A 14,716-nucleotide genomic window follows, 5' to 3' on the forward strand; every position below is an offset into this window, starting at 1 on the left:
AAACTTGGTGGAATGAGGATAATCAATGGGACACAGTAACATAAGGGTACAAAATATATCAGAGGACAGAACAGGTCATGCTGGTGGGGGAGTGGCACTATATGTGAAAGAAAGCATAGAATCAAATGAAGTAAAAATGTTAAATGAACCAAACTGTACCATAGAATCTCTATGAACAGTAATTCCATGCTCTAATAATAAGAATATAGAAGTAGGGATATATTACCGACCACCTGACCAGGATGGCGATATTGACTGGGAAATGCTCAGGGAGATGAGAGAGGCTATTAAAATAAAAAAGGGGGATTTCAACTATCCCCATATTGACTGGGTACATGTCACCTCAGGACGGGATGAAGAGATAAAGTTTCCTGACACCTTAAATGACTGCTTCTTGGAGCAGCTAGTCCTGTAACCCACAAGACGAGAGGCAATTCTTGATTTAGTCCTAAGTGGAACACAGCTTCTGGTCTAAGAGGTGAAAATAGCTGGACCCCTTGGCAATAGTAACCATAATAATATTAAAATTAATATCCCTGTGGCGGGGAAAACACCACAGCAGCACAATGTAGCATTTCATTTCAGAAAGGGGGACTACACAAAAATGAAGAAGTTAGTGAAACAGAAATTAAAAGGTTACAGCACCAAAAGTGAACTCCCTACAAGCTGAGTGGAAACTTTTTAAAGACACCATAATAGAGGCTCAACTTAAATGTTTACCCCAAATTAAAAAACATAGTAAGAGAACCAAAACAGTGGAAGCATGGCTAAACAAAGTAAAAGAAGCAGTGAGACACAAAACGGCATCCTTTAAAAAGTGAAAGTTAAATCCTAGGGAGGAAAATAGAAAGGAGCATAAACTCTGGCAAATGAAGTGTGAAAATATAATTAGGAAGGCCAAAAAAGAATCTGAAGAACAGCTAGCCATAGACTCAAAAGGTAATAGCAAAACAATGTACATCAGAAGCAGGAAGCCTGCTAAACAACCAGTGGGGCCCCTGGATGAGGGAGATTCCCAATCCTGAGCCATTCTTTTTAGGTGACAAATCTGAGAAACTGTCCCAGATTGAGTTGCCATTTAGAGGAGGTTTTGGACCAAATTGATAAACTAAACAGTCATAAGTCACCAGGACCAGATGGTATTCACCCAAGAGTTCTGAAGAAACTCAAATATGAAACTGCCGAACAATTAACAGTAGTCTGTAACCTATCATTTCAATCAGCTTCTGTACCAAATGACTGGAGGATAGCTAATGTGATGCCAATTTTTTTAAAGGGCTCCAGAGCAGAGTTCTAATTTTTCCCACCCATGTACGGAACCAATTTTGTTACATGCACCAATATGGAGGAGATGCGTGACACATTACCTTCATAGAATATTAGGGTTGGAAGAGACCTCAAGAGGTCATCTAGTCCAATCCCCTGCTCAAAGCAGGACCAACACCAATTAAATCATTCCAGCCAAGGCTTTGTCAAGCCAGGCCTTAAAAAGCTCTAAGGATGGAGATTCCACTACCTCTCTACAAATTCATGCAGTGGTAGTGCGGTCTCTGGGGAGGGGCCGGGGATGAGGGGCTCAGGGCCAGGGCAGAGGGTTCAGTGAAGGGGGTGAGGGCTCCAGCTGGGGGTGCAGGGATGGGGGACTCAGGGCAGGGGCAGAAGGTTGGGGGGCAGAGGTGTGAGGGCTCCATCTGGGGGTGCGGGCTCTGGGGTGGGGCCAGGGATGAGGAGTTTGCAGTGCAGGAGAGTACTCCGGGGCTACAGCGGGCAGAAAGGACTCCCCCCAGCTCTTTCTCTTCACAACAGCACCTGGGCTGTGGGGGGAGGCGCCACTCCACACCACAGCAGCTCCGTGGCCGTGCCACCCCACCCCAGCCACAGCAGGGCTGGGAACCCCGGCCACCGCAGGTCTGGACCGCGGCAAGGCTGGGTGCCCCAGCAGGGCCGGGCTAGGTTGAGGCTGGGGGAGGGGCACCCCTGGCCTGGCCCCATGCGAGTTCCCTGAGTGCCTGCACAGTGCTAAATAGGCTCCTGCGCGGCCATGTGGCTTACAGGGAACCTAATTTCAGAGGTAATTCCGGCAATTACAGGCTGGTAAACCTGACTTCAGCACAGGGCAAATTGGTTGAAACTATAATAAAGAACAAAATTGTCAGACACATAGATTAACATAATTTGTTGGAGAAGAGTCAACATGGTTTTTGTAAAGGAAAATCATGCCTCACTAATCTACTAGAATTCTTTGAGGGGGGTCAACAAGCATGTGGACAAGAGTGATCCAGTGGATATAATGTACTTAGATCTTCAGAAAGCCTTTGACAAGGTCCTTCACCAGTGGCTCTTAAGCAAAGTAAGCTGTCATGGGATAAGAGGGAAGGTTCTCTCATGGATTGGTAACTGGTTAAAAGATAGGAAACAGAGTATGAATAAATGGTCAGTTTTCAGAATGGAGAGAGGTAAACAGTGCTGTCCCCCAAGGGTCCATACTGGGACCAGTGCTGTTCAACACATTCATAAATAATCTGGAAAAAGGCATACTCAGAGACATGGCAAAATTTGCAGATGATACAAAAATACTCAAGATAGTTAAGTCCAATGCTGACTCCAAAGAGTGACCAAGGTATCTCACAAAACTGGGTGTCTGGGCAACAAAATGCAGATGAAATTCAACGTTGATAAATGCAAAGTAATGCACATTGGAAAATATAATCCCAACTATACATATAAAATAATGGGGTCTAACTTAGCTGTTACCACTCAAGAAAGATCTTAGAGTCATTGTGGATAGTTCTCTGAAAATATTCACTCAATGTGCAGCGGCAGTCAAAAAAGTGAACAGAATGTTGGGCATCATTAAGAAAGGGATAGATAATAAGACTGAAAATATCATATGGCCTCCATATAAATCCATGGTACGCCCACACCTTGAATACTGCGTGCAAATGTGGTCACCCCGTCTCAAAAAAAGATATATTGAAATTGGAAAAGGTTCAGAAAAGGGGAACAAAGATTATTAGGGGTATGGAACGGCTTCCGTATGAGGAGAGATTAATAAGACTGGGACTATTCAGCTTGGAAAAGGAATGACTAATGGGGGGAATATGATAAAGGTCTATGAAATCACGACTGGTGTGGAGAAAGTAGATAAGGAAGTGTTATTTACTCCTTCTCATAACACAAGAACTATGGGTCATCAAATGAAATTAATAGGCAGCAGGTTTAAAGCAAACAAAAGGAAGTTTTTATTTTTTCACACAACGCACAGTCAACCTGTGCAACTCTTTGCCAGGGGATATTGTGAAGGCCATGACTATGACAGGGTTCAAAAAAGAACTAGATACATTCATGGAGGATAGGTCCATCAATGGCTATTAGCCAGGATGGGCAGGGATGGTATTCCTAGCCTTTGCTTGCCAGAAGCTGGGAATGAGCAACAGGAAATGGATCACTTGATGATTACCTGTTCTGTTTATTCCCTCTGGGGCACCTGGCATTGGCCAGTGTCAGCAGACAGGATACTGGGCTAGATGAATCTTTGGTCTGACCCAGTTTGTCTGTTCTTGTTATATTCTTAATTTCTTTGTAAGTTACACTGCCCTAATAATTCAGCTATGAATGAATCCCACCATATTAGTTTCTCAGACTGCTCAACAAGAGATGGATAGATGGATCAAGTGCAACTACTCTTGAACTCAGACAATTCCTTCTTTGGTTCTGATTTCACTTCCATTTAATAACCACAGTACCTTGGATATTTTCTTGAGAATTTTTAGGATCTATGGTGGCGATGGCTAGATACAGATAAGCTGCCCAAGATATGTTTATAAAAACAAGCATAAAGGCCTGATAAAAAGGAGGATATTTCACAAGTACTGTATTGACATTCCTTACTGTCGGTATTTTAAAATCACTTTCTCTGATACTGGCATTAGTTGATGCAAAGTAGATTTTTTCCTCACCTCATTCTATAGTAAATTGGAAATCCACAAGATGACAACCAAAAAACATAATGGAATACTTCTGGTCCTTTTTACATCTACAGGGAGTAGAGTAACTTGTCACATAATTTTATTGCAAATCTCATAATAGTTGGCATTTTCCATGACATGCCAGCGGCTGGTGTAATGTGACTATGTGAGAACCTCATCTCTCTCACTTTTTTTTTTTTTTTTTTAAGTTTCTACCCCACATGGACGCAGAGAAAAGTTTGAAAATATGAACCCTAAAAGGCACGAACACCAGAAGGCAAATAAATAACACAGAAATTTATTTTTTAAATCTCACAATTTTTAAACCAATCTCATGACTTCAGGAAAGGCAGGGAGGGCTGACTCAACATTTTTGAATGTTCAGGGTTGGCAGTATTGCTCTTCTTCTAACCATGGTTTGAACCATACAAGTTGTTCCACCTTGTCAGACTCCCATGCAGAGTCCCATTGATGTTAATGGGATTCTACAGTGGTCTTTTCACACAGAACTTTCAGGATTAAGCCCCACATTTGATCCACAGAACTGCTTCCAGAAACCTAGTTAATGTTTCTTTTAGGTTCAGAACAGGCAACATCAGGATATTAAGCTTCCTCAGAATGAGAGTGCTAAGACAGCGGAAGGGTGACAAATATTAAATAAAATATTTCACCTGAGTAATTAGAGGTGTAACAGTAGCTCTGATTTTTACCTACCTTTGAATTTTTATGTAGTGTAATGTAACTAATTAGCCTACAAAAGCTAAACATTTAATATTGAACTAAAGAACTCTTAGGGCATGGCTACACTTGCAGATGTAGAGCGCTGTGAGTTAACCATCCTTCGGAGAGCGCAGTAGGAAAAGTGCTGCAGTCTGTCCACACTGACAGCTTCAAGCGCACTGGCATGACCACATCACTTGCAGCAGCATTCGGAGCGGTGCATTGTGGGCAGCTATCCCAGCATGCAAGTGATTGCAACATGCTTTTCAAATGGGGGAGCAGGCAGCGGAGCGTGACAGGGAGAGTGTTGGGGGGGGGGAGAGAGAGATTGGGTTTTGTGGGGCTGAGACCATGTCAGCATGCTGTCTTGTAAGTTCAGAGAGCAGCAGACTCCCCTCTTCCCCCTCCCCCGCCTCTCTCTCACACAACATTCCACAGGAATGACTTGCTTTGTCTAGGAGCAGATAAGCAGCCAACTGTCAGAAACAGAGCTTTCAAAAGGCATATCCGCATTCCTGCAGCAATTCAAAAACAAGAGTGGCTGCTTGACTTAAGGGGATTATGGGACGTTTCCAGAGGCTGATCAGAGCGCAGTAACGCAATACCTCGTTCACACTGGCACCACGGCACTCCAGCAGGGGCGCAGCAAACGTTATTCCACTCGCCGAGGTGGAGTACCAGCAGCGCTGTAGCCACGGAGTCAGAGAGCTCTTAGTGCCTTGCCAGTGTGGACGGGTGGTGAGCTAGTGTGCCTGGGGCTCCTTTACTGCGCTGTAACTCGCAAGTGTAGCCAAGTCCTAAGATGCAACACTGGCGCAGCATGCAGCTTTAAATATAATATAAGCCCCCACTGATTTGGAGATGGCAAAGTGACAGCTGTCCAACAGGTGGGAACAGTTTGTTTCTTACACTAGAATACCACATTTTTCTTACTATAGCCAGATACTGTACTAATAGGGGACTTAATACAAGGAAAGTTTTAACAAAATCCTGCTCACACATCGTGTACTACTTTGACCTGTATAATGCAGCCAAGAGAAACATACAAGAGCATTAGGTCAAGTCATAGGTCAGAACTACATGTAAGTAGTGGTAAAAAGATAAAATTGATATTTAAGTGATTTTTTTTCTACATTTTATCCACAGTGCTTCAAAAGAATCTACTTTTATTTCCCACAATGTATATGATGGAATTGTTCAGGTGTGATGACTATCATTTTTACTCTGAGGTAAAAAAAAGTCATTAAATATAAACTCCTTTTGTCAAAATGCCTCCTTCTGAAAGAATAACTCTGGGTAGCTTGAAAGCTAGTCCTTTCACCAACAGACATTTGTCCAATAAAATATATTACCTCACCCACCATGTCTCTCCGATTCTGAAATACAAGTAAGAACTCTCAAATTAGCATTTCATATTCTCACTGGCTAAAGAGCTACAGCCACTGATACTAAATTTGACGTAGTGTGATTTGGTAACTTAAGACCAGTCTGAAGTTACGCAGCAGATGGATAGCCAACTCACAACTAGATTCCCAGTCTACTGTCCTATGTGCTGGATCACAGTGGCTTCCGTTACCATTTCAACCAGTGGTGAGCTGGAGCTGGTTCACACCAGTTCGCTAGGGACAACCCTTTCTAAAAGGGCTTCTAAATTTAACAACCAGCCAAATGTGGCGCTTTAGGTGCCAACTCCATGGGTGCTCCAGGGCTGGAGCACCCACGGTGAAAATTTGGTGGGTGCAGAGTACCCACCCGCAGCTCCCCACCCCATTTCAGCCCCAGCTCACCTCCGCTCCGCCTCCACCTCCTCCACTGAACATGCCGCCCCGCTCTGCTTCTCCACCCCACCGGCTTCCCGCGAATCAGCTGTTCACGCAGGAAGCCTGGGAGGGCTGAGAAGCAAGCGGCGGCTTCGCGCTCAGGCCCAGGGAGGTGGAGCGGAGGTGAGCTGGGGTGGGGGGGCACAAGGAGGGCTGCCCGCGCTGCAGCAGGTAACCCGGGGACCACAGGGGAACCGCTCCCCACCCCAACTCGTCTCCGCCTCCCTGGGCCTGAGTGAGAAGCCGCCGCTTGCTTCTCAGCCCTCCCAGGCTTCCTGCGTGAACAGCTGATTCGCGGGAAGCCCAGGGGGCGGAGAAGCAGAGCGAAGCGGCACATTCAGGGGAGGAGGTGGAGCAGAGGTGAGCTGGGGCCAGGAGCAGAGCGGGGAGCTGCCAGTGGGTGCTCTGCACCCATCAAATTTTCCCCGGGGTTCTCCAGCCCCAGAGCACCCACGGAGTCGGTGCCTGAGGCGCCACTTTTGATGTGATCAGTGGGGGGAGCGGCTGCTCCCCTTATTCCCCCACTAGCTACGCTACCCCGCCCCTAGGAGCCAGAGTGGGCACCCACTACGGTGGCCCACGAGACCCTCCTGCCCAGTTCTGGGGACAGTCAGGGGACAGGGGAGGGGGATGGATGGGGCAGGGGTCCCGGGGGATGGGCCATGACCCCCTAGTGGGGTGAGGAGGGAACCGGTTAAGATTTTGGCAGCTCATCACTGATTTCAGCATCATATTTCTCTACTTGGAGACCAAAGACAGTCCACAAAAACAAAAGAAACCTCGGACATAAATGATATAGTGACTGGTCATATCAACATTTATGAAAATGATCAGGTTTTATCAATGTAAAGCACATGTGATTTTTTTTTTTTTTCCAAATAGTGCTATTTGTTTGTTAGGTATCACCAAAGCGCTCAGCACTGTACAAGACAAAGACAACAGTAACTGCAGTGAGAAGCTTACATTCTCGGGCCCTGATGCTGTACGTTTCTAAACACATGGGAGGTTCCATTGACCATAACAATACTAACCTTGTACATATGAGTAAACGTTTTTTTCATTCCACTCTTAGTACAGAATAAATCTGTTTCCCACTACCTATAATTATAATCTTAAGTATCAATATACTTCCAAGTAAATGAAGTGTAAGTATTAAAAAAGAATCATCCTTACTCTGACCCTGACATGCCTCTAGAGTTTATCAGTTATTTAAGCAGCAGAAAATGTAACTCATATTTTGGGTTCATACCACTATTCTGAACTCTGATCCCCCTGACCCCTGAGAACCCTCCAAAGCCACCAAATTAAGACTCTCACTTCTCTGGTTACACAGCTTCTGAAACCATTATTTTCTTACACTGAAGCCATTTAGAACCTGCATTTAAGATTAAAATGTTAAAACAAAGCAGCAATTTTTAAGTGAGCCAAATGAAAAAACAGATGGCGTTGGTAACAAAATTCCCAACCTTGAGTGTAACTTTTATATTGATTTCCAAGGTAGATTGTTTCCCCAATATCCCTGCATTAGGCAGGGCATTCAGCAAGACAAGCATTTCAGCTACTCCCAGCTGGAATTCAGGAGAACTGTCACTGACTATATATAAAATTAACCATTTTGATGTAGTTGCACTTAAGTACGTACGCAAGATGTGCACACACGCAACATTAATTGATTTATACACTGGTGCAACTCACAAAATATCCACTGCATACTCTCTTCCGTTTTCACCCACTTATCCTCAGTTTGCTCTTTATAGGAAACTGAAGGGCCATCAGAATCCAGGGCCAATCAATCCATAAACAAACACCACATTTTCACTTACACGGATTTTGGTGTCTTAGATCCCAAAACTTCAGTGGTGCAGGACTTCGCCCCACCAAGGGAGATTTCTGCACAGAGCTCATTGCAGGACTGGCTCTTGACTACAGGTTTCTCGGGGCAACAGCCCGGTTTGTGTGTTTGTGAAGCAGGGGGCACACTAAGGAGACCGGCCATAGGAGACCCTCACCGCGCGCCGCTAAGGGCCCCGGCGGGTGGCCTGGAGCGCGAAGCCTCAGGTCAGGGCTGCGACCCTGCCACAGAACCGACCTTAAACAACGCACAGCCCCAGCCGGGGGTCTCAGCCCGCCGCGGTGCTGTCATGGGGACTCCCCCCCCCCCACAGCTCACCGGGGGGGGGGGGCTGAAGCACCGGAAAGGAGCCCCCCCAGCCTGGGGGGCGGGGGGGACAGGAGTCCAGCCGCTCATCGACCCACCTTGACCCACTCTCCCCCCCGCGGGAAAAGAGCCCGGCAGCCGGCCCCCCGGGGCGGGGAAGGAGCCCGGCAGTCCCAGCCCCCCCGGAGAGGGGGAAGGGGAGCGCCATCATCACCTTGGCTCTACCGGCCTCCAGCTTCCTCCGCCTCTCCTCCGCGTCCATGGCCGGGGCCGGGCCGGGGGGCGAGCCCGACGAACGGGGCAGGCTCCCGACGGGCGGCTGCGGGAGGGGAACGGGCTCCGAGGCGCCTCACGGCCCCAGCGGGCTCACAATGGCGCCCGCCGAGCCCACGCTCAGGGAAGGGCCGCGCTGGGACCGGGGCCCCGCCCCCCGCCCCGCCCCAGGCCAGGCAGGGCGCCCCGCGTGGGGCTCGGCCCGGCGAGGGCCCTGGCCGCTCCCGAGGGGCTCCTGCCGCGCGGCCGACTCCGCCCAGCGGCCACCCACCGGCCAGCGGGGCATGGGTCTGGGCCGGGCCCGGGCGGTTGCGGGGGGGGGAGGGCAGTGGGCGGGGCTGGGGGGCAGTGGGAGGGGCTGGGGGCGGGGCAGGGGGCGGGGCACTGTGCCCAGTCGCACGAACGGACGGTTGGGATTGACCGCAGGGGCCGGCGTTCTCCTCCCTCTGCAGCTCCCGCCCCCGCCAACGGAAGCGCGGAGGGAGAAGCTCCTCCCCACCGCGGAGCTACGGCTGCCTGGATGGTCAGTTCAAAAGGATGCGGGGCCAGGGCCCGCCCCCACAGGGGAGCTAGCCAATCGCCAGTGGGCGGCCTCAGCCCCGGGAAAACCGAGCCGGCCAGTCAGGAGCTGGGATGGGGGAGGGGGAGGGGGAGGGGGGGAGTCTCCGCCCCCAGGCCCAGGGCGTGAGGCGCTTCCCGCTGGTTCCTCCCTGTGGGGGCGGGGCAGGGAGAGCGTCTAGTGCTGCGCTGCCCGTGGGGGCTGCGTGCGTCCCGGGGGGGGGGGGCGCGGACCCCCCCCACAGGCCCCACCTTGCCCCCTAGCTCTATGGACCGCCTCCTGAGGGCCTGCCCCCCCGGGGAGGGGCTCCTAGCTCTGTGCCCCCTCCCATCCCAGCCCCAAGGGGAGGGGCTCCTAGCTCTAGGGACCCCCCCTTTGGCCCTACCCCCCCAGGGAGGGGCTCCTAGCTCTGTGCCCCCTCCCATCCCAGCCCCAAGGGGAGGGGCTCCTAGCTCTAGGGACCCCCCCTTTGGCCCTACCCCCCCAGGGAGGGGCTCCTAGCTCTGTGCCCCCTCCCATCCCAGCCCCAAGGGGAGGGGCTCCTAGCTCTAGGGACCCCCCCTTTGGCCCTACCCCCCCGGGGAGGGGCTCCTAGCTCTGTGCCCCCTCCCATCCCAGCCCCAAGGGGAGGGGCTCCTAGCTCTAGGGACCCCCCTTTGGCCCTACCCCCCCGGGGAGGGGCTCCTAGCTCTGTGCCCCCTCCCATCCCAGCCCCAAGGGGAGGGGCTCCTAGCTCTGTGCCCCCTCCCATCCCAGCCCCAAGGGGAGGGGCTCCTAGCTCTAGGGACCCCCCCTTTGGCCCTACCCCCCCAGGGAGGGGCTCCTAGCTCTGTGCCCCCTCCCATCCCAGCCCCAAGGGGAGGGGCTCCTAGCTCTAGGGACCCCCCCTTTGGCCCTACCCCCCCGGGGAGGGGCTCCTAGCTCTGTGCCCCCTCCCATCCCAGCCCCAAGGGGAGGGGCTCCTAGCTCTAGGGACCCCCCCTTTGGCCCTACCCCCCAGGGAGGGGCTCCTAGCTCTGTGCCCCCTCCCATCCCAGCCCCAAGGGGAGGGGCTCCTAGCTCTAGGGACCCCCCCCTTTGGCCCTACCCCCCAGGGAGGGGCTCCTAGCTCTGTGCCCCCTCCCATCCCAGCCCCAAGGGGAGGGGCTCCTAGCTTTAGGGACCCCCCACAGGGAGGGGCTCCTAGCTCTATAGAAACTCCCCTTCCCTGCTTCTCCCCCCCCCCCACCAATGTTGTTGGAGGGAAATAAGAGGACAAGCACATAATAACAGGTTTCAGAGTAGCAGCCCTGTTAGTCTGTATTCGCAAAAAGAAAAGGAGGACTTGTGGCACCTTAGAGACTAACCAATTTATTTGAGCATAAGCTTTCGTGAGCTACAGCTCACTTCATCGGATGCATAAAGTGGAAAAGCTTATGCTCAAATAAATTGGTTAGTCTCTAAGGTGCCACAAGTACTCCTTTTCACATAATAATAGGGGCTGGCCCTGTATTTTAAGTGATAATTTAGGGGAACACCCTTTCCCGGAACATGTCATGGATTTTGCTCTCAAGTGTACAATGCAATTATCATAAACTTCAGTTTAATATTTAAAACGATCAAGGTACAGCCCTTAAAATAGGGGACAGGTGGTCACCCGGAATGTGGAGGAGGTTGCTAGTATTATGCTACCCCCCAATCCCCTGTCCTCCCACTCAGGGCTTGGATGTCACAGGGATAGCGCTCCTAGCGCTATGAGCTGCCTGTTCTCGTCCCCCTGCTCCCTCAAGGCCCTGGCTCCCCGACCTTGCTCCAGCTGCCCCCCCCCCCCTTTCTGGCTGGGGCTAGCCAGCCCATCCCCCACTACCAACCACCATCAGCCTTGCCTAGGCTCCGAGGGAGCATTGCTGAGGCATGTGCTGGCCAATGCTACCGCTACCGTAGTGGTGCAGACATATCGTTAATTTTAAAATGCAGCTGTTCTGTCCCTTTCCCAGCACGTGGTGGGGATGAGATCACCTTCCTTTTGATAGTCACTGTTTTAGGCACCTTATAACTAGCAACTGAGAACTGTTCTTTAAACAAAGGTTAGAAACGTAAGAATCCCCAAAGAGCTTAGCTGGAAGGCACCACACTCTGTATAGAATATCAGGGTTGGAAGGGACCTCAGGAGGTCATCTAGTCCATGGATTCTCAAACTGGGGGTGAGGACCCCTCAGGGGGTTGCAAGGTTATTACATGGGGGAGGGGAGTCACAAGCTGTCAGTCTCCACCCCAACCCCGCTTTGCCTCCACCATTTATAATGGTGTTAAATATATTTAAAAGCACTTTTAATTTATAAGGGGGAGTCGCACTCAGAGGCTTGCTATGTGAAAGGGGTCACCAGTACAAAAGTTTGAGAACCACTAATCTAGTCCAACCCCCTGCTCAAAGCAGGACCAATCCCCAACTAAATCATCCCAGCCAGGGCTTTGTCAAGCCTGACCTTAAAAACCTCTAAGGAAGGAGATTCCACTACCTCCCTAGATAACCCATTCCAGTGCTTCACCTCCCTCCTAATAAAAAAGTTTTTCCTAATATCCAACCTAAACCTCCCCTACTGCAACTTGAGACCATTACTTCTTGTTCTGCCATCTGGTACTACTGAGAACAGTCTAGATCCATCCTCTTTGGAACCCCCTTTCAGGTAGTTGAAAGCAGCTATCAAATCCCCCCTCATTCTTGTCTTCTGCAGACTAAATAATCCCAGTGTCTGTCCTCGGGTAGGATGGGACTTGTGGGGGAGGAGAGTCAGAAGGCATTGAAAATATTATTACAATCTAAAGCAAAGAAAATTTTGCTCCCCCAGCTCATTCTAATTTCAGGCACCCACCTCGCTCTCTCAAAACACACATCAATTACACAGGCTTAGCATTTTGCTATCACTGATATATTTTTTACTGTTGCAGGGATGGGTTTTTTTGTTTTTGTTTTTTCCAGATCAGGTGTTGCTGTAGTACATAGAGTACAGATCTGGTATCTAGAAGACCTCTGTTCTTTTCCCAGCTTTGCCACTCCTCTGCTGTGTGACCTTGGACAAGTCACTTTTCTCTGTCTCTCTTTAACCTCCCACATGTAGTTTAGAATCTTTAGATCCCACTTTTGCCAAGATTTATGCAAGTGTTTAGTTTTTAAAATGTGGGTAATCCCATTGACTTTAATGGGCTATTCACAGCACATAAAATGAAGCATAGACATAAATATCTGCATGATCAGGGCATTAGGCTGTACTCTTTGTGGCAGCGACTCTCATGGGTTTGTACAGCACCTAGCACAATGGGGTTGCGATTTCTGTTGGGGCCTTTAGGCATTACTCTGCTAGGAATAGTAAATAATAAATGTAGACATAACATCCTGTTTTTTAAAAAAAATCAGAATATAAAGATATATACATACAAACTCTAGTCATAACTAATTTGAGCTCAATTTCATTATGAAATAGCTCAGGGAGAAAATTTACATTTTGATTAAATGAAGCAGGAAGCATATGCATTTGTTTATTTTATTTTAGTCATAGTACTTCTACTATTCGTGCTGCTTCTATTTTATTTTGCTTCCTCATGAAGTGTTATTCCTCTACTGTGTTTTCTGCATGAAACTGAGGGCTGATGGCTAAGGGCACAGAAATGTGGAGGAGCAATAACGGTTTCATGATTTGCTTGCATATTAATTTAATAAACATTAAAGGAGGTTGAATTCATTGTGTGTACAGAGACAGAGATATCGGTATAGATAGTACTATGACCTAGATTTGGCAAAGCTCTTAGGTATATGGGTAATCTAACTGAAGTCAATGGGAACCCTCATATGAGGGTAAAAAGAAAAGGAGTACTTGTGGCACCTTAGAGACTAACCAATTTATTTGAGCATAAGCTTTCGTGAGCTACTGCATCCGATGAAGTGAGCTGTAGCTCACGAAAGCTCATGCTCAAATAAATTGGTTAGTCTCTAAGGTGCCACAAGTACTCCTTTTCTTTTTGCGAATACAGACTAACACGGCTTTTACTCTGAAACCTGTCATATGAGGGTAGACAGTTGTGAATATTGTGCTAGGTAGAACAGCAGAAGCAGGGATGGGAATAAAGTGGTCCTGCTATTCTCTTCATTGTGTTTAGTGTCACCAAATACCCTAGGGTGGGGAGTACTAGCCTAATAATTCAGTAATCTCCTTTCTTTCCTATGTACTGTTTTGATCTAGGTCAAAACAAACTGCAAATTGCTAGTGTATTGAATATAGGAAAAGACAGGGACACGCACACAGCACCAAATTCTGCTCTGTTGCACCTCTGTGATTGCCTTGCCATAAGGGATCAGCTGGGTGGATCTGGAAGAATTTTAGGCCATTGTTTCCAGTGGCTAGAATTTATTTTATCAGTGATCTGTGAATGAACCAAGAGAAAACATTGCAGTGCCTGTTGTTTACCCCTCAGAAAAGCATGGTATGAGGTGTGTATTTATTTTTCTATTCTCTCTTTTGTGAGTTGACATATGAACTATTCAACATCACATATTAATGTGCTTGAGAGTCCAAGCAACCACCTAAACAACTGCCCCATATGACAAGCCACCAGCAAGAAATCCTTAGCTGTAGTAATTAATGCATTTGCTGCAAAGAAAATACAAAATATAATAATAAATTTATAAACAGGTCTCAAGAGGGGTTTTTTATTTTGTTTTTTTTGGGGGGGGGGTTGCTAATGTAAAATCAACTTCTTTGGCAGTGCCGAGAATGTTATAAGGGTACTTTTGTAACTTTCCTGTGATAGGATGGTGAAGTTCACAGCAAAAATCAGCCTACAGTGGAGGGTGCTGGATAGGGTGCTGGACTGGGACTCAGGAGTATGAGAGAATATTGCAGGGGAGGACAAACTTTTTGGTCCGACAGCCACATTGGGGATTAGAAATTGTATGGCAGGCCATGAATGCTAATAAAATTGATGTGGGAGTGCGAGCTCTGACATAGGACTGGAGATGAGAGGTTTGGGGCGCAGGAAGGTGCTCTGGGCTGGGATCGAGGGGTTTAGAGAGCGGGAGGTGGAATCAGGGCTGGGGCTGGGGCATGGGGAGAGGCTCAGAGGTTGCAGGCTCTGAGTGGCACTTACCTCAAGTGGTTCCCGGAAGCGGAAGCAGCAACAGCAGCAGCATGTCCCTTCTTTGGCTCCTATGTGGAGGTGTGGCCAGGAGGCTCTGCACACTGCC

At 48.9% G+C, this 14,716-nt stretch overlaps 2 protein-coding genes across 6 annotated transcripts in view; one reads left to right on the forward strand and one right to left on the reverse strand.

Annotated features, from left to right (window-relative positions):
• The window catches only part of PCNT (pericentrin), a 233,547-nt gene extending 224,489 nt beyond the window's left edge, over window positions 1-9,058 (reverse strand). For 4 of the 5 annotated variants that reach the window (XM_084644031.1, XM_084644033.1, XM_084644030.1 and 1 more), the window contains exon 1: window positions 8,881-9,058. In XM_084644031.1, the coding sequence (XP_084500157.1) occupies window positions 8,881-8,928 (48 nt within the window). In that variant the 5' untranslated portion in view covers window positions 8,929-9,058. Of the gene's footprint in view, window positions 1-8,764; window positions 8,852-8,880 lie in introns of those variants that run through there. The other variant, XM_084644032.1, reaches the window with a different exon arrangement.
• Window positions 9,059-9,359: 301 nt separating this feature from the next.
• Window positions 9,360-14,716, forward strand: part of LOC311528697 (uncharacterized protein C21orf58) — a 35,210-nt gene continuing 29,853 nt past the window's right edge. Inside the window, exon 1 of the mRNA XM_084644039.1 lies at window positions 9,360-9,462. Coding sequence (XP_084500165.1) covers window positions 9,460-9,462 — 3 coding nt within the window. The 5' untranslated portion in view covers window positions 9,360-9,459. The remainder of the gene's footprint in view (window positions 9,463-14,716) is intronic.

The sequence above is a fragment of the Lepidochelys olivacea genome, assembly GCF_965140295.1.
Source record: "Lepidochelys olivacea isolate rLepOli2 genome assembly, chromosome: 11".
NCBI lineage: Eukaryota > Metazoa > Chordata > Testudines > Cheloniidae > Lepidochelys > Lepidochelys olivacea.